General features: G+C 49.6%; 1 protein-coding gene across 1 annotated transcript; it reads right to left on the bottom strand.

Moving 5' to 3' along the window:
• Window positions 1–133: 133 nt before the first annotated feature.
• On the bottom strand, window positions 134–19348 carry strn (striatin, calmodulin binding protein). The gene is made up of 18 exons (XM_053419739.1): window positions 18842–19348; window positions 14428–14531; window positions 14235–14308; window positions 12497–12581; window positions 10897–11055; window positions 10673–10805; window positions 10289–10442; window positions 7546–7656; window positions 6853–6999; window positions 6619–6764; window positions 6197–6372; window positions 6052–6099; window positions 4161–4282; window positions 3787–3954; window positions 3383–3523; window positions 3199–3300; window positions 3033–3119; window positions 134–2927 (listed from the first exon to the last, which is right to left on the bottom strand). The coding sequence occupies exons 1-18, from the start codon at window positions 19052–19054 to the stop codon at window positions 2758–2760; spliced, it is 2340 nt and encodes a 779-aa protein (XP_053275714.1). The 5' UTR covers window positions 19055–19348; the 3' UTR covers window positions 134–2757.
• Window positions 19349–19468: the final 120 nt, after the last annotated feature.

Genomic DNA, 19468 nt, shown 5'->3' with positions numbered 1-19468 from the left:
TTCATGAAATGTTTTATATGTTTTTTAAACAAACATTTTATAAAAGGTAATGAATAAATTGTGGGTGCTGTTGTGTTCACTTTGTAAAGCTGTACAGAAAAATAAAGTTCAGTTAAAACAACACAAACACCGATACACAACATATTTCTTTATTGTTGTTACTGATAAATCTGTCAAAATAAAAACATGGAAAACGAAACCACAGTTTATGTACAGATTAGCTTCTATATTTTCTCTGTAGTGTCACTGTACACATCAACAATAACACTTATTTACACTAAAGACAAAATAAAATCAGCTGCCAACGTCTGCTTTCCATGGTAACGGTTTTATCACCAGTGTTGAATGTTAAATGAGATGAAGAATAAATGATTTCTGTTTGTTGATCAAAACTGAAATTAACTAAAGTTTAGAACATAAACTTTTATACTCCGAGGAACGAGAAACAGACTCAGAACAACTCCTCTACACAGGAACTGTTTAAAACTTCATGTTGTGTAGTTAGTGTTTGTGAAGAAGCAGCAGCAGGTTGTCGGGTCCCACTCCTTCAAACAGGAACATCCAGGCGAGGGGCGGAGCCTGCAGAGCAGCAGGAGGCGGGACATGACGTATAAACTCTGCTGTGGACAGATCAGTGTTGTTGTTTACAGCTCCTCCACACCGGAGTCGGCCCTCATCACCAGAAGATCTGGAACCTCCTCGTGTTTCCAAGTGGACGTCTTCATCTTCTACGTGTCCGGCTCCTCTTCTTCATCCTGAGATGTTTGTGTTCTTCAGTTTCACGTCACGTGTTAGAAACCTCATCAACACGTCCACTTGCTCACTGGGAAGCTTCCACACATTGTCCTGCTGGTTCCTCACAGTGACTCACTCACAGGTCACATGACCACACCCTGACGACTGTTTTCAATCGTTCATGTTTTAGAAATGTACCTAAAAGACGTGGCATTGGTCAGAACCGGTTTTAAAGATTCAGTCGTCTGAGGTGTTGAGCTTCAGAAAAGAAATTCAAAAACAGTTTGTTCACTTTCACCACGATTTCAAAGCTGATGTAAAGTCTGTGTCTTCACGGGAACATTTTCTTCTCTCGGCTCAAACATCAGAAAACTATTCAGACTTTCACTTTACAGTTAAAGTTTCCCTTAATTCACCAGGTCAATAAATAGATTTAAATTTAGAAACTAAACACTGTACAAACATCTGTTTACCCTTTTTACACCGTTTACGTAAAGGACGTTTCCAGAAAACAGCTTCAGAGAATTTGGTAAATTGAAAAGGTTTGACAGTGATGGCTGTGAAGTCATGTGACCTCACAACAAGCAACAGAAACCCAGAAAGAAGAAACGTCACTTTCAAGAAAAACTGAGAAAAACCTTAAAAAAATATCGATCTGTATCAGACACGTCGCTAAACACGTAAAAAAAATAATAATAACTGATCCAAATAATAACGACACAACACACAAGATGTAAAGAAAAGCTAATTAGCATTAGCAACAACAGCTAGCTGTCTGTTTAGCAGGAATCATCTCATCTCTCTGGTTCCATTTGGTGTTTTACGTCATAATAAATACTTGAAGCAACTGAAGTCAAAGAAATAGAAGAGCAAAGCTTCAGGATTTTAACAATTAATATAAAATTCAAACAGGTTTCAAATGAAGCGTCGTTACCACCACGTTGTTTCTGAATGAAAGACGTCAGTTTGTTTGGCACCTGGAACCGAGACGTGTTTACAGAGACTCGGAGTCGTCCACGAGCTGCAGAGCTTCCACAACAGAAAGAAGTTCATCTTCTGTTGGAAATCACACGACGATTGGGTTTATCGTACCAAAAAAAATACACAGTATACAACTCTCAAAGAGATTAAAATCATGAATTTGTGAGAAATCAAATCGCTCCAATAATCAATGATCGATGGAGCTCAACACTCGCTCCTCTGTTTCACATGAGACGTGCTCGGGTCACTTCCTGTTCCACATCAACTCAAAACACTGACACCGTGACGTTTAGAATTTTAAAACAACCTCTGTCCGAACAAGCATTTTAGCTCCGCCCACACCAACAGACCTGAAAACCCGTCACATGACCGTTCACGCACACTGGTCATGTGATGTAAACAGGAAGTAGATTGTCTCCTCTGCAGTTGGTTGCTTAGTAAGAGAAACTCCTCTGAAGGAGGAGCAGTGATGATGAGGGGGAAGTGACTCTGACAGGAAGTGTTACTGACAGGAAGTGACTCTGACAGGAAGTGACTCTGACAGGAAGTGTTACTGACAGGAAGTGTTAGCGATGTGTTCACCGCTGCTAGTCGAGTCATGTGACTGATGAGAACCAATCAGGAAGAGAACGTCTGCGTCACCTTTTTACTAAAGTCTCAGTTTCAGACTCAAAGACTCTACGTGACCTTACAGAGTGTAGCTCCGCCCCATCCTCTCAACGTCTCCCTCGTCTCGACCTAAAACCTAACTTCAAAATAAAATTAAAAAATCCCAGCAAACTCATGAGAAGCAGGAAGTGGAGTCCGAGCTGAAGGCACATTATCATGACGCGTTGTGACCTGTGACAGTTTCCTGTCATTCGGCTTCTCATCCAGAGGTTGGTTTGTTTCTGTGACCCAGGCCAGCCGGAGTCCTGGAGGTGGGCGGGGACAGGGAGGAGCTCAGGTTCCTGTTTCGCTGTCCAATCAAACTCCACCCTCTGACCAGAGACTCCACCCTTCTTCCAACACACAGTCCACCGAGCTCCAGTCCGTCTCGGATCATACAAAAACTTTGGCGAGCGCGTCTGCACCGGCGCTGCCGATGTAGCACCTGGTCGGATGGAACGCCACGTCGTGGATCGAGTCCTCAAACTTCTTACGGTGAGCCGTGAACTCCTGGATACAGGTTTTACTTTCCATGTTCCACAGACGGATAGAACAATCATGACCTGGGAGGAGAGAGAGAGAGGGAGAGAGAGAGAGAGAGACTCTTTATACACAGTACTGCAGTATAGTAATGTAGTACTCTGGTAGTAGTACAGGTGAGTACTTACTTCCAGACATGAGGTACAGTCCGTTGGGATCCACAGCGAGACAGGTCACAGCGTCCAGGTGAGCGACCATCGAGTGGATCAGTTTACCTTCAAATTAAAGTCAAACAACATTTTATTTTGAAAAGTTCCCCTCTGGTCACATGACGCTGTGTCCACGGCGTCCTACCTGTGTTGTTATCAAAGAACTGGATGTGGCGGTCCTCCTGCGCCGTGATGGTGATGGGCAGCGTGGGATGACTCAGCACTTTGTTGATCTTGCAGGGAGCCTCTGTGGGAGGAGGGGCCAACGTTATCATGTGACGTCAACGTGTCAGCGGAATGTGGACGCTGTGATTGGCCGGCGGACTCACCTGGCGCTCCGGCTGAGTCCAGCCTCAGGACGAGCTGCTGGGTCTCCATGTTGAAGAGGCCGATGTGTCCCGAGGTGAAGGAGGTCACCATGTGGGCCGGCTCGCTGCTCACCAGGTCCACGGAGGTGGGAACACCGAGCTCTGAGACACACACACAGACACACACACACACACACACAGACACACACACACATCAGGTGACCACCTGTATTATTATATATTATTATTATTATTATTCAACGCTTCTTCAGGGAGAATTTTAAGGGAAACAAATATTTCATATGTTAAAGATCAAGAGTAATCAATAATCCGTTATCAATCATAGTCGATAGCTGCAGTTTCTTAGCTTCAGGGGTTGATCTACTTTCGGCCTGTTGGTGGCGCTACAGGTCGGCGGCTCTCACCTCCTTGCTCATTGAACACGGCGAGAGCCGGCGAGGTGTCGGCGGCGTTCCAGAGCCGCAGCGTCCCGTCCGCCGAGCAGGAGAGGAGGCGGTGATGAGCCGAGCTGTAGACCACCCCCCACACAGCGTCCGTATGACCACACAGCGCCCCCCGCAGGACGGAGGACTCTGCAGCAGCAAACACACAAACATGGAGGTGAAAACAAACACGTCTCCAAACAAACATCAGGTCGAAAAGGTTCCACGTTCTTTATTTTAGTTTCTTATTTCATGTCACTTTTTTCCATTGGTTTTATTCTTTATTTCTTTTTCATGTTCACTTTCTTTGACCCAGAATGCATTGCTGCGTGCGCGGATGTTAAACTGGAAGGTACCATATGAGTCGTAGGGGTCGATGCTGGGGCTGGGCATGTTCCAGCTCTGAACGGTGCCGTCCACCCCCCCACTGAAGCATTGGTCTCCACTGGAGCTCACGGTGACGCACAGGACGGCGCCGCTGCACAGGAAGAAGAAGATGGTTTAACTATCAACTTCAAAGTAAGAGTCACAAACTGTCACCACCAGCTGCAGCTGAAGACTGAAGCTGAACTGAGATCAGTTAAAAAGACTCTGAAGTTATTAAAACCAGAGTTTATCTCCAATATTCAGCAGGAAACTGAGAAACATGAAGGATTCTGAACAGAGTTTAGTGGATTTGTTACAGCAGCAGCTCTTCAGGTTCAGGAAGCAGAGGATCATGGGTAATATCCAGCGTTCAGTGGTGTTTCAGTTCAGTGAGTGCGGTAAACAGGTGAACAGGTAAACAGGTAAACAGGTGAACAGGTGAACAGGTGAACAGGGGAACAGGGGAACAGGGGAACAGGTGAACAGGTGAACAGGGGAACAGGTAAACAGGTAAACAGGTAAACAGGTAAACAGGTGAACAGGGGAACAGGGGAACAGGGGAACAGGGGAACAGGGGAACAGGTGAACAGGTGAACAGGGGAACAGGGGAACAGGTGAACAGGTGAACAGGGGAACGGGTGAACGGGGGAACGGGGGAACGGGGGAACGGGGGAACGGGGGAACAGGGGAACAGGGGAACAGGGGAACAGGGGAACAGGGGAACAGGTGAACAGGGGAACAGGGGAACAGGGGAACGGGGAACGGGGAACGGGTGAACGGGGGAACGGGGGAACGGGGGAACGGGGGAACGGGGGAACGGGGGAACGGGGGTACGGGGGAACAGGGGAACAGGGGAACGGGGAACGGGGAACGGGGAACAGGTGAACAGGGGAACAGGGGAACAGGTGAACAGGTGAACAGGGGAACAGGGGAACAGGTGAACAGGGGAACAGGGGAACAGGTGAACAGGTGAACAGGGGAACAGGGGAACAGGTGAACAGGGGAACAGGGGAACAGGGGAACAGGTGAACAGGGGAACAGGGGAACAGGGGAACAGGGGAACAGGTGAACAGGGGAACAGGGGAACGGGGAACGGGGAACAGGTGAACAGGGGAACAGGGGAACAGGTGAACAGGTGAACAGGGGAACAGGGGAACAGGGGAACAGGGGAACAGGGGAACAGGGGAACAGGGGAACAGGGGAACAGGTGAACAGGGGAACAGGGGAACGGGGAACGGGGAACAGGTGAACAGGGGAACAGGGGAACAGGTGAACAGGTGAACAGGTGAACAGGGGAACAGGGGAACAGGGGAACAGGGGAACAGGGGAACAGGGGAACAGGGGAACAGGTGAACAGGTGAACAGGGGAACAGGGGAACGGGGAACGGGGAACAGGGGAACAGGGGAACAGGGGAACAGGGGAACAGGGGAACGGGGAACGGGGAACAGGTGAACAGGGGAACAGGGGAACAGGTGAACAGGTGAACAGGTGAACAGGGGAACAGGGGAACAGGGGAACAGGTGAACAGGTGAACAGGGGAACAGGGGAACAGGGGAACAGGGGAACAGGGGAACAGGGGAACAGGGGAACAGGGGAACAGGTGAACAGGGGAACAGGGGAACAGGTGAACAGGGGAACAGGGGAACAGGGGAACAGGTGAACAGGGGAACAGGGGAACAGGGGAACAGGGGAACAGGTGAACAGGGGAACAGGGGAACAGGGGAACAGGGGAACAGGGGAACAGGTAAACAGGGGAACAGGGGAACGGGTAAACGGGTAAACGGGTAAACAGGGGAACGGGTGAACGGGGGAACGGGGGAACAGGTGAACAGGTGAACAGGTAAACAGGTGAACAGGTGAACAGGGGAACAGGATCTCACCTGTGGGCTCTGAATGTGTAGATGGGCTCCACATCTAAAGCTGCACATCTGGTCGATGACAGAAAAGAGTTAAATTTGTATTTATTAATCTTCCCTGACTCGACTTTATGATGGTGAATATTTGTGCGACCGGTCGGGGCCTCACTTCTTGGCGGGCGCCGTCTTCTGGAGGTTCCACAGTTTGATGGTGTGGTCCTCGGAGGCGGTGACCAGGACCGGCTCCACCGGGTGGAAGGCCAGACTCCGCACCGAGTCGAAGTGGCTCCGCAGGGTGAACTTGGGGTTCCAGGTTTTCCTCAGGGCGTCCTGGTTGCTGGTGATCTGAGGGAGGAGCCAGTGAAACCAGGCCTCAGAGAAACTTCAAAACTAAAACTGTGGGAGGAACTTTTCACTTGTGTTCATAATTCAGAGAGAATCAGGAGGTCAAGTTATTAATCCAAAGAGAACCACACAGATTAGGATTCAAAGGTCTGATTGCAACAGGAACCTGGTTTATCAGTGAATGGTCTTTGGGCTTTCAAGGCGTATAAACATTAATGATTGAATTAAATCATTAACGAGACTCACGTCGTACGCCAGGGATTCGGCTTCGTTGGCGACCGTCAGTCCGGCCAGTTCTCCCAGTTCTCCCAGTCCGAGCTCGTTAGAAACCGCCTCGTCCACTCGGCCCAGGACGAGCGCTTTCCCAGACGCCGGCAGGTAGGTCATCGTCTCTGTGAACACAAGGTGGGTCCACCTGGTTAGAAACACTTCAACCTTCACCTTCTCATGAGTGGACCAATGAGGAGGAGGGAAGCTCACCGTCGTCGGGGCGTCCCGCCTCCTGCTCACTGGTGAGTCTGGGCACACTGGGCCGTGATGGAGGCGTCACAGGAGGCTGCATCGAGGGAAGTTCCTCGGCGTCACGCAGGGTGGCCAGCATGTCCTGAAGCTTCGACCGGTTTGGTCCTGGAGCAGGAAGAGGAGGGACAGACGGGGAGGAAGAGGAGGAGGAAGAGGGAAATAGATCAAAGGAAGGAAGAGGAACCATGTTTGGGCCAGAGACGAAAAAACTTTAGACATCAGGAAAACGAAGGTAAAGAAATGAAGATCTGATGACGGCTGTCCGTGCCCCCCCGCTGGTGTTCACGACCTCTGTGGTCATAAAGGTCGTTCCTGCCTCACTGTGGCTCCTCTTCAAAACAAAACCGCTTCTATTTGGTTTATTTATGAGTTTATGATCTCAGAGAATATTCAGACTTTTTACTTGTTAATTTATGACTTTAATCTTTGAGGGTTTCTTCTTGAGCACCTGAGACTCTTGACTCTGACACCTCGTCACTGTGACTATTAATTATCTAAAAATGCTTTTTAACTCAACCTGACAACGAGCTGAACCTGGTTTTTCAGAGTAAGAGCGCGTCGGTGTGACGACACCCGGAGGAACCAGAGTGACACAGACACACAAAGATCAAGATGAAGAAGAGATGAAACAGAGGATGCTGCAGAACTTACTCTTTATTCCCTTCTTCCCCTTTCGCTCCTTCTTGTACTGCTCCTTCAGCTGAGCTATCAGGCCCTGGTCCACGTCCCACGACAGCTCCCCCAGAGGACACGCCTCCTTCTCTGCAGGACAGGAGGAGGAGGAGGAAGAGGAGGAAGAGGAAGAGGAGGAGGAAGAGAAGGAAGAGAAGGAGGAGGAAGAGGAGGAGGAAGAGGAGGAAGCAAAAGAGGAGGAGGAAGAAGAGGAACAGGAAGAGGAGGAGGAAGAGGAGGAGGAAGAGGAGGAACAGGAGGAAGAGGAGGAAGAGGAAGAGGAGGAGGAAGAGGAAGAGGAAGAGGGGTTTTGTGCTTCTGTAGTTTGTGACTCATCTGATTTGGAGAAACTTGTGTTTAAGTGAAATGACTCCTGAAGCCGCCTGATGGGGGCGTGACACACATGCTGTGCTATTGGCTGCTGTAAACACCAATCAACAGCCAGCTCGTTCAGGAAACTGTTTCCTGAGGAAACAGAAACAGCAGAGTCCTGCTGCTGAGTCAGCACTAAACCATCTGGACTGTGAAGAGCTGAGTCATGATCTGCGTGGGGCAGCGTTATGTCTACAGTGAATGCGTTGCTAAGTAACAGTGGCAAACTGGGGTGTTCTGGGTAAAGCGGAGGAGGTATGAATAGAGTCAGGGGGCGGGGCAGGGGGCGGAGCCTCCAGCTGGTTCTTAACTCAGATTCAACTTTAATCTTTTTTTATTAGTTATTAAACACGCCTGAAAACACATGTCACATGACCACGAGGTGAACTGTACTGACAGGAAGTGTACTGACAGGAAGTGTTACTGACAGGAAGTGTTACTGACAGGAACTGTACTGACAGGAAGTGTTACTGACAGGAAGTGTACTGACAGGAAGTGTACTGACAGGAAGTGTTACTGACAGGAAGTGTACTGACAGGAAGCGTTACTGACAGGAAGCGTTACTGACAGGAAGTGTTACTGACAGGAAGCGTTACTGACAGGAAGTGTACTGACAGGAAGCGTTACTGACAGGAAGTGTACTGACAGGAAGCGTTACTGACAGGAAGTGTAACTGAAAGGAAGCGTCACTGACAGGAAGCGTTACTGACAGGAAGTGTAACTGAAAAGAAGCGTCACTGACAGGAAGTGTTACTGACAGGAAGCGTTACTGACAGGAAGTGTACTGACAGGAAGCGTTACTGACAGGAAGTGTAACTGAAAGGAAGCGTCACTGACAGGAAGCGTTACTGACAGGAAGCGTTACTGACAGGAAGTGTACTGACAGGAAGCGTTACTGACAGGAAGTGTTACTGACAGGAAGTGTACTGATAGGAAGCATTACTGACAGGAAGCGCTACTGACAGGAAGCGTTACTGACAGGAAGCGTTACTGACAGGAAGTGTTACTGACAGGAAGCGTTACTGACAGGAAGCGTTACTGACAGGAAGTGTACTGACAGGAAGCGTTACTGACAGGAAGCGTTACTGACAGGAAGCGTTACTGACAGGAAGTGTTACTGACAGGAAGTGTACTGACAGGAAGCGTTACTGACAGGAAGCGTTACTGACAGGAAGTGTACTGACAGGAAGCGTCACTGACAGGAAGTGTAACTGAAAGGAAGCGTTACTGACAGGAAGCGCTACTGACAGGAAGTGTTACTGACAGGAAGCGTTACTGACAGGAAGTGTAACTGAAAGGAAGCGTCACTGACAGGAAGTATTACTGACAGGAAGTGTTACTGACAGGAAGTGTTACTGACAGGAAGTGTACTGACAGGAAGTGTTACTGACAGGAAGCGTTACTGACAGGAAGTGTTACTGACAGGAAGTGTTACTGACAGGAACTGTACTGACAGGAAGTGTTACTGACAGGAAGTGTTACTGACAGGAAGCGTTACTGACAGGAAGCGTTACTGACAGGAAGCGTTACTGACAGGAAGTGTACTGACAGGAAGTGTTACTGACAGGAAGTGTACTGACAGGAAGCGTTACTGACAGGAAGCGTTACTGACAGGAAGTGTTACTGACAGGAAGTGTTACTGACAGGAAGTGTTACTGACAGGAAGCGTTACTGACAGGAAGCGTTACTGACAGGAAGTGTTACTGACAGGAAGTGTACTGACAGGAAGTGTTACTGACAGGAAGTGTACTGACAGGAAGCGTTACTGACAGGAAGCGTTACTGACAGGAAGTGTAACTGAAAGGAAGCGTCACTGACAGGAAGCGTTACTGACAGGAAGCGTTACTGACAGGAAGCGTTACTGACAGGAAGTGTAACTGACAGGAAGTGTACTGACAGGAAGTGTTACTGACAGGAAGTGTACTGACAGGAAGCGTTACTGACAGGAAGCGTTACTGACAGGAAGTGTAACTGAAAGGAAGCGTCACTGACAGGAAGTGTACTGACAGGAAGCGTTACTGACAGGAAGTGTTACTGACAGGAAGTGTACTGACAGGAAGCGTTACTGACAGGAAGTGTACTGACAGGAAGCGTTACTGACAGGAAGCGTTACTGACAGGAAGTGTAACTGACAGGAAGTGTTAGCGATGCTTTGTGTTCACCGCTGGTAGTCGAGTCATGTGACTGATGAGAACCAATCAGGAGAGAGAACGTCTCCGTTTCGGACTCAAACTCTAAAATGAAACCAGCAGCGTTTACACAAGTCTCTGATGTAACCATGGCAACAGTGATGAGTTTGTGTCGTGGTGTGGGCGGAGCCTGAGTCAATCAGCACCACTCTCTCTCTTACCCCACTCTCCACTGTCCTCGCCGCACCTGGACTCAGCCGACCCGTCCAGCTCGTCTGGACCGGCCAGGAAGTCGAAACCCTTCAGCGCCTCCTCGGTGTCGCTGAGGTCAGAGGTCGTGGAGGACGGAGTCGACGACGGCTTCTTCTTCACTATCTGGTAAAAGTTACAAAATGATGAAACTGTGGCACCGACAAAGTTCAAAAGAGAACCTGAACTATTTGACCTTTGACCTCCACATTCTAGCCAGGCTGTCTTTGAGTGGAACTGAAAGTTTGGACCAAATATGAAGAAAGTCTGTCGGGATGTTCCTAGGATATCAAGTTCACAAGACAGACGGACAAAGTGCAGCTTGTGTGTGTGTGTGTGTGTGTGTGTTGTCGTACTGTAGCCAGGTCCAGGGTTTTGTCTCTCTCTTCCTCGTCCTCCTCCTCGTCCTCGTCGCTGAACTCTGCCGCGGCGCTCTCTATGAACTTGAACGCCTCCAGCACGGCGGCTGAGTCCGACATGTCGGGTTTACTGTCGGGGGGGGGGTGTTAGTCTACAGCAGAGTTTACAGAAGACAGATGGTTTGTTTGAGTGAAGTGTGTTTGTGTGGGTCACATGGTACCTGACCATGGCCTCGTCCCTCAGTGAAGACCCCTCTGTGCCGTTGACCATGGGTTCGGGTCTCTTCTCTGTGGAGTCCTGGGTCAGACCGAGCAGCGCTCTCACCCGCTGAGACTTCACGTCCAGGACAGTGTCGGTGTAGCCCACCTCCTGCAGGTACCTGGGGGGGGGGGGGGGGGGCAGGGCACAGACAGTGGGTCAGTGTGGACGTCTTGCTGCTCTACAGGCTCCGCCCCTCGCCTGAATGCTCCCCACATGTTCCTGTTGTTGTGACGAGTCGGACCCGACAACCTGCTGCTGACTTCAGGAAACGTTTCATCCTCGTGTGAAGACTTCATCACAAACATTTATCTTTCCCTAAATTCAACCAACTGGACACGATCAGAACAAAGACCTGAACACAGAGAGTTCATGAATCTGAACAAATCAGTCGATCCTCATTCACCAGCTGATAGGTGGGTCGAGCTCTGGTACGCAAAGAGTCAAAGAGAAGGAGAACGAGCTACTCAACAACACACAGCTCCAGTAGAGGGAAGCCTCACACACTGTGATGTTCACAGAGACAGACACACACAACCTTTAAATCCCAGCAGCACTCTGTCCCAGGGACAGGATGTTGCAGCTTGTTAGGATCTATGAGACAAACTGTGAATATGAGCTTTACCATTGTTGTGTCAGTGGTGGACAAAAGAACCACACATCAACACGTTAATTACACGTTAATAACACGCCATGGTATGTTCGATGGCCGCAGCTGTAGCTCAGAAATGAACCAACATTCTATCATTAACACCTGAAGTTAAACTCTACGATACCTTCACCCTGGACGAACACGACACTGAGACCCGACCGCTCGCTTCTCCTGAGTGGGCGAACGAGTTCTCTGAACAACATCAAGTGTTTGTTCCCAGAGAGAGAGAGAGAGAGAGAGAGAGAGGTCAGCCTCCCTCCATCTGTACCAGCCTCTCCGATCGCAGGAGGCCTCCACACAATCCTCCATTCACTGGCAACACACACACACCCCATACACACACACACACACACACACACACGCTGCTGCAGCACAGTGACACTGCGAGTCACCAAAAGATCTGGAGTCTCCTCGTCTCTCCATGTTGACGTGACATGTTAGAGACATTTTACAGGAGGCTGCAGGAGAAGATCCAGAACACGTCCAGACACTGACTCAGACATTTGTTCTCACAGACAGAACCTGCAGAACATGTGAGGAACATGTGAGGAACACGTCAGTGGTTCAGTTCAAGTGTGAAAACAGCTGTAGAAACATCAGGTGCACAATGTGAAGAAGCTCACAGGACGTCTCCATCTCCAACATTCAATATTCACGACTGTACAACTCCAGAAAATATGTGGTGAAGAAAAACCTGATGAACATCTGACCTGTTTTATAAATGAAGCTCATTTGTGTTCTTGCTGCTTCAGTCAGATCCTCTCTGTGCATGTGATGGTCAGAGTCAACGTTTCCTCACAATGATGCTACTGAACCCAACTTGGCCCGGACACACACACACACACACACGAACACACACGCACACGAACACACACGCACAAACACACACACACACACAGTGTTTACTCACTGTCGGAGCAGCTGGCGTCCTTGTTTCCAGCTGAGCTGATGGCTGCTGTTTGGAGAACTGGGAGCTTCACTCTCGTTCCCCTCATCTGACACAGAGACACACAAACACACAATCACAAACACACAATCACAAACATGTTTCTATACAAACATGAATTCTCAGAGCGCCACAGAGGTTCAGCCTCAAGTCAAATGACACGTGAACGTTTGTCCCAGAGCGACTCTCCTCTGAGCTGTGCACATCATGTCCACAGGGAGGCGCCCTGCTGAGACGAGGCAGATCTGAGGTCACTTAACTCCTGTGTCAGTAAATAAAGATGGACGACATGTCCACTCGCGAAGTCAATCTAAAGCAGGTCGATCGCCCCCTGGTGGCTGGCAGCAGTATATACCCCTCCTCCATGTTAGCAGATGGGACATGGACCAATCTAAGAAATGTTAAATGAATGTTTGTCAAAGATGTTTTTAGGTTGTTTCAAACAGAAACGCCTCAGGATCATGTCTGAAGGACTCAGATCAGCTGACTTGTATCGACTGATAAACAGCTCTGGGTTCAGTGTGGTTCTTCTGCTGCTGCTGATCTGACAGCAGAGTGCTGGGAGCTAGGGCTGAACGATTAATTGCATTTGCGATAAAATCGCGATATGATAAAACGCGATTTTCTAATCGCAACATGCGCGATTAAAACGTGCGAAAGAAGGTAGGGCACTGGGCTGCTGTCCTCACCCGCAGCAAGAATGCCGCGGAACAACAAAACTCCTCTGATCAAGAAGATAGCGAAGCAAGCCTGCATCATCTACACAGGGACCTAAATTCTTCGGCCGACGTGGCGGACTCACAGAGCGAGCTCATCCTGCTGCTGACCGCGTAGCGGGCGGCGGACCTGAAAATCGCTCCCCGGAAAAGCAAGCCATGCTCCGGGGCGGCGGGGCTCCAGAGCCCCCCGGTCACCTACATGCACATCTGCGAGACGGAGGTGTTCAGCATGGGGGTGTTCCTGCTGAGGCCCGGCGCCTCTATACTGCTGCACGTCCACCCGGACATGAACGGGAATCTACGGAGCTGCTGATCCGCACGCTGCCCTTCCGCATCCGCGGACACAGAGCTTAAACTGCTGCTGCTCCACTTACTATAACAACGCCGCATTCCAACACTTATAAAATGCAATTCAATGTGGAAGTAATCCAAGTATTCAGAATACGTATATAGAATATAGTATCCTTAACCAACACTGGAAATGTTACTGACTTGGGAGCAGTAAGACTATAATTTAAAAAATGTTTTTCTCAGGATGGTAACTTTTGCACACAGGTTATAAAAAGTGCATGCCTTGTGTTTATACTTACAATGACTTTGATTAAATTACTTAAATGCACACTGATTTGTTGTTCTTGTTTCTGTAATGAGCCGTTAAATTAAAATGTGGGAAAGAATATTGTACAGTAAATGTATCTAATATTGTGTTGGTCATATTTAAATCATTCATTATGATTTTTTGGGGGGGAAAAAGAAGATAAAATAAAAAAATCGCATATTAAATCGCAATCGCAATATTTGGGGAAAAAAATCGCAATTAGATTATTTTCCCAAATCGTTCAGCCCTACTGGGAGCAGGAGGACCTTGTGACCTCTGACCTCCTGGTGTGGAGACACCTCCACAGACCAATCAGAGAGCAGAACCAGAAGCCTCTGACAAGACATGTGACCACTGACCAATCAGAGAGACAGGTGAGTCTTACCTGAGTCGTAACTCGGAGCTTTGATCTCCCCCTGGTTCAGGTCGGTTCCATATTTCACTTTATGGTATTTAGCCCTGAGGACGATAACACACACGTTTTATTTCAAACACTGTTCTGATCTATAATTCTCTACATTGAGATTTCCCATTGACTCCTCTCTAAGCACGATGACTGAGGGTTGAGTTCCACTCACCGCTCCTGCTTCAGAGCGTACTCCAGCATCTTGATGCGTCTCACCAGGTCTTTCTTCAGGTTCTCCTGCCCCCGCCTCTCCCCCTGCAGGAAGGCCATCTGAGCCTGGAGGAAACAGGTTATTAATCCTTAATAAACATAACTTCTATTTAATCTCTTAACCTCTTACAGAGGGCACAATGAAGCAACAACGTGAAATGCTGAAAAGGGTTGAGATGTTTTAATAAGACAAGTTATACGTTTTCAGATTGTTATGAACGTGTGGCCAGACAATCTGGACCATGCCCCCCCCCCCCGACTGCCTAACTGCTGTCTCATCATTTCCAGGATGTTTTATTTTGAAATGTTCGTTCTGCCGTGGCCACTTAAGGTTTATCAGATTAAGATCAGATTAAGATCAGATTAAGATCAGATTAAGATCAGATTAAGATCAGATTGCCAACCGGCCTGGGAGATCAGGAAAACCTTTGATATGCTGAAAACGACGGGTCTACGACTTCTGACCCTAAGACTCTCAATCCGTCTCCACGGGTCAGCAGGTGTCCAGGCCACGGCAGCCATCCACCAGTCAAAGGGGCCCAAAGCCTCCTGGGAAGTTGGACAGTGGGAATGACCAGTGTGGAGGACTGATGGGAGACTTGTGACCGACCAGGCTCCTGGCTGGAACATGAGGCGGACGCTCTGCGCTGTGGGAACAGACAACATGTGACCAACCGAGGTCAAGGGGAAGTGACGCAGAAGAGAAGGCGTCAGGTCGTGAACCAGCAGAGGTCAAAGGTCATTGTTTCAGCCTGAGCCCTGTGTGAGCGGACGTCTACATGCAGGTGCAGATGTTCCCTGGATGAAAGAACATCTGCTTCACTGACTTCTCCTCTGATGCTAGATCCTGTGGCTCTCACTTTAAAAACCAGGTCAGCAGAATTTATGATTCATTTATTTTTTAAATCATAAAAAGTGTTCAGACAGAATCCAGCTCCGATCTGCGTGAGCGACCGGTTCCTCCGTCTGGTTCATGATGGGAACATCTGACATCTCAGAGAAGGAGGCGGGGCCTGTGTCAGTTCTGACACTGGTTCACAAGTCGAATTGTTCAGTGTGTGTTTGTGCGTGTGCGTAGAGGATGAGAGGTTCCAGGCCATTTAACACACTCATGGACTGCACACACACACACACACACACACACACACACACACACACACACACACACACACACACACACACACACACACACACACACACACACACACACACACACACACACACACACACACACACACACACACACACACACACACACACACACACGAGGAAGTGGGTCACAGTAGAAGTGGGTCGCTCCACACTCTCACTCTGAACCAAAGTCCTGGTGAAGACGTGATGAAACATCTGTGCTGTTTGATTTCATCATCAACAGCTGCTGTTGTGTTATAATCCAACATCTGAGGTTCACCAAGTAAATGTGGAGCAGAAAGAAATCATTATTATATAATTTAGTTTAACATTGGTCCTTATAGCTTGTGTTCTGGACTCCTGATCCTTTAATGAACATGAACATTAAAGTCAAACTCTGGAAGTTGTCCTCAAAAGACGTGAACTTCAACCAAACGCTTCCTGGACTGAGACATCAGTGGTCTTTTAAAACACCTTCACAACTATGGCTGAAGTTAAGAGACAGTCCCCTGAGACTTCTTTAAACACCATCAATGTCCCACCACACCCTGTTCACCCGACTGTGTGACCTGAATACATCTACAGGCTCAATGTCTTCTCAGACAAGACCTTCAGGAGGCCCTCAGCATTCCACTGCTGAGAAGAAGGATAAACCCCAGTCTGACTGGGCAAGGCTCTTATGTCCCGAGGCCTGCTCCTCCCCGGGGCCTGCTCCTTCCCGGGGCCTGCTCCTCCCCGGGGCCTGCTCCTCCTCGAGGCCTGCACCTCCTGGAGGCCTGCACCTCCTCGAGGCCTGCACCTCCTCGAGGCCTGCACCTCCTCGAGGCCTGGACCTCCTCGTGGCCTGGACCTCCTCGAGACCTGCTCCTCAAGACCTGCACCACCTCAAGGCCTGCACCTCCTCAAGGCCTGCTCCTCCTCAAGACCTGCACCTCCTCAAGGCCTGCACCTCCTCAAGGCCTGCTCCTCCTCAAGACCTGCACCTCCTCAAGGCCTGCTCCTCCTCAAGACCTGCACCTCCTCAAGGCCTGCACCTCCTCAAGGCCTGCTCCTCCCCGAGGCCTGCTCCTCCCGGAGGCCTGCTCTTCCTCAAGGCCTGCTCCTCCTCGAGGCCTGCTCCTCCTCGAGACCTGCACCTCCTCAAGGCCTGCTCCTCCTCAAGACCTGCACCTCCTCGAGGCCTGCTCCTCCTCGAGGCCTGCATCTCCTGGAGGCCTGCATCTCCTGGAGGCCTGGACCTCCTCGAGGCCTGCTCCTCCCCGAGGCCTGCTCCTCCCGGAGGCCTGCATCTCCCGGAGGCCTGGACCTCCTCGAGGCCTGCTCCTCCCCGAGGCCTGCTCCTCCCGGAGGCCTGCTCTTCCTCGAGGCCTGCTCTTCCTCGAGGCCTGCTCCTCCTCGAGGCCTGCTCCTCCTCGAGGCCTGCTCCTCCTCGAGGCCTGCTCCTCCTCGAGGCCTGCACCTCCTCGAGGCCTGCTCCTCCTCAGGCCTGCTCCTCCTCAGGCCTGCTCCTCCTCGAGGCCTGCTCCTCCTCGAGGCCTGCACCTCCTCGGGGCCTGCTCCTCCTCACGTTCCTTACAGAGCAGCTTTACACAGATTCACAGGAGAGGCTGAGTTACAGGAGCGTGGGCCGGGCCTCGTAAGAAGAAACCTCCTCAAGGTGTCATCAGGACTTCACCTCCACCGGACAACAGACTCATTCACTGTGTGAAGTTCTCTAAGCAGCATCTCACCGTCCTGATTGGCTGCTTCGACCCATCAGGCCGTAAACAGATCACGTGACACAACAAACAAATCAAAACTACGTCTTCTGAACTTGAGTCATAGCACGGTTAGCTCCACCCACCAGCTGGAACAGTCCACCTCTCCTCACGTCTGACATCACTGAATTTAGATCAGGTTTAACTTGTGTGTGTTTGTGCATAACAGGGTGTGGAGGAATGTGAACGTGTCAAACTGTGTGCGTGCGTGAATCACACACACGCACACAGACACGCTAATAAGTAAACACCCGGAGGCTCCTCGACTGGACGGAGCCAAACAGCTGCATCACACAAACTAGACCATCTCTAGAAGTTCTCCAGAGGAGCATCATTAACACTCAGCGGGTGACTGGCTCCATGGAGGCTCTATCATCACACCATTGGTCAGCTGATGTGACATCAGAGCAGGAAACTGCTGCAGCGTCATGTTGTCTTTACAGCTGACATTGTTTACATTTGTCTTTGCTATGCCATGTGGGACATGTGGGACATGTGGGACAGACATGAACCCTCCTGGTCTCAGACCATCTGTTTATTAATGAAACTAAGAGTCGATCAGAATCAATAATGGTCAAACTTCTGAATTGATTAAAGATTTAACTTTTAATCAAACGTGTTGAAACGTAAAAGTCTTCATTAAATAAAATGTGTTATTATTATAATTAGACCAGATATTCAAGAACAAACTGGACTGGTTCAACAACACAGACCTACCCAACCGTAACACACACACACGCACACTAACACACAGTAACACACACACACAGACTCACACACACAGACTCACACACACAGACTCACACACCCACCCACACCGACACGCTCATACACTATCACGCACACATATTAACACACGCTCATACACTAACACACGCTCGCACACTAACACACATTCTAACACAGACACACACTAACACACACTGACACATTACATGCAGACACACACTAACACACACACACGACCTGTTATCATGAATGAACTGATCTGGTTCAGACTGATCCAGACTACATGTAAATATTGGGACATTCGGCCTCTTCCGGTTCGACGCGGACCCACAAGCAGCAGGAACATGATTTGAACCCGGTTCTGGATCCAGAGGAGCTCGTTGTGTGGTTCGGCTCTGATTTGATGGAGCTAACGAGCCTGTGTCGCAGCAGAACTTCGATGTGAATGTGCGTCATTCAGTGGGAACACAACAGCTCCACAGGCAGCGTCAAACCCAGACAAGCGTCCAGAAAAGTAGAATAATGTCCAGAAGTCTAGATGTTCACTGACCCACAACGAGGCCGAATTCATCTTCGTGTCTTTAACACTCAAAATAAATAACGAGTCTTTCTTTATCCTCTAAATAAATCCACCGACCAGCGGCGACGCCATTAATCTCCTCCTTCTTAAACGCGCTTTGGCTCAGCGTTCCCCGCGTTCAGCGGAGCGTAGCTAGCGACACCTTGTCCGACGATGGAGCGCGAGTGTCGGTCACTCACCTGCAGCTCGGCCCGCTCCACCTCCCACTGCGCCCGCTGCACCTCCACGCGGGCCCACTCGTGCTGGAGGAAGTGGAGAATCCCCGGGACGCTGTAGTGAGCTCGGGCCGCTTCTCCGACACCGTCCCCGGGCTTCGGAGCTCTGACACCGCCGGCCAGACCCGGGCTGTTGCTGCCGCCGAAGAAGACACCGGGGCCCGCCTGCTCGTCCATGGCCAGGCCGGGAGAGGTGGCTCCGCTTCGGATCTCGACCGCCTCAGTGAAACCTCCTCAGGCGGGAACAGTCGTCCATGAACGGTCCAATCGACGGAGCTCCGGTCTGAGCCTGGAGCTACCGGAGAACCGGAGAGACACCGGAAACACCGGCACTTCCGCCTCGCACCTTCACATTAAAACATTCTCTCGTAAATAACAAATCTGTTATTATTATTTGTCTCCATCATAACAACTAATTCATACTTTATAAACTAGTTTACACACTATACAAACGATGAAGATAAAGACCAACAGGGATATAAAGATGATCAGTGACTGTATATAAAGATGATCAGTGACTTTATATAAAGATGATCAGTGACTTTATATAAAGATGATCAGTGACTGTATATAAAGATGATCAGTGACTGT

The sequence above is a fragment of the Pleuronectes platessa genome, chromosome 3, assembly GCF_947347685.1.
Source record: "Pleuronectes platessa chromosome 3, fPlePla1.1, whole genome shotgun sequence".
In the NCBI taxonomy this organism is placed as follows: Eukaryota; Metazoa; Chordata; class Actinopteri; order Pleuronectiformes; family Pleuronectidae; genus Pleuronectes; species Pleuronectes platessa.
The sequence above is the reverse complement of the archived record's forward strand: the minus strand, read 5'-3'. Positions and strand labels throughout refer to the sequence as shown.

Excerpts from the sequence above, each read along its gene's own strand:
- strn (XM_053419739.1), bottom strand. The coding sequence starts at position 19,054 with ATGGACGAGCAGGCGGGCCCCGGTGTCTTCTTCGGCGGCAGCAACAGC. Across the intron at positions 14,532-18,841 it reads TGGAGCGGGCCGAGCTGCAG|GCTCAGATGGCCTTCCTGCA; the intron begins GTGAGTGACCGA and ends TGTTTCCTCCAG. Across the intron at positions 10,806-10,896 it reads AGGGACGAGGCCATGGTCAG|TAAACCCGACATGTCGGACT; the intron begins GTACCATGTGAC and ends CCCCCCCGACAG.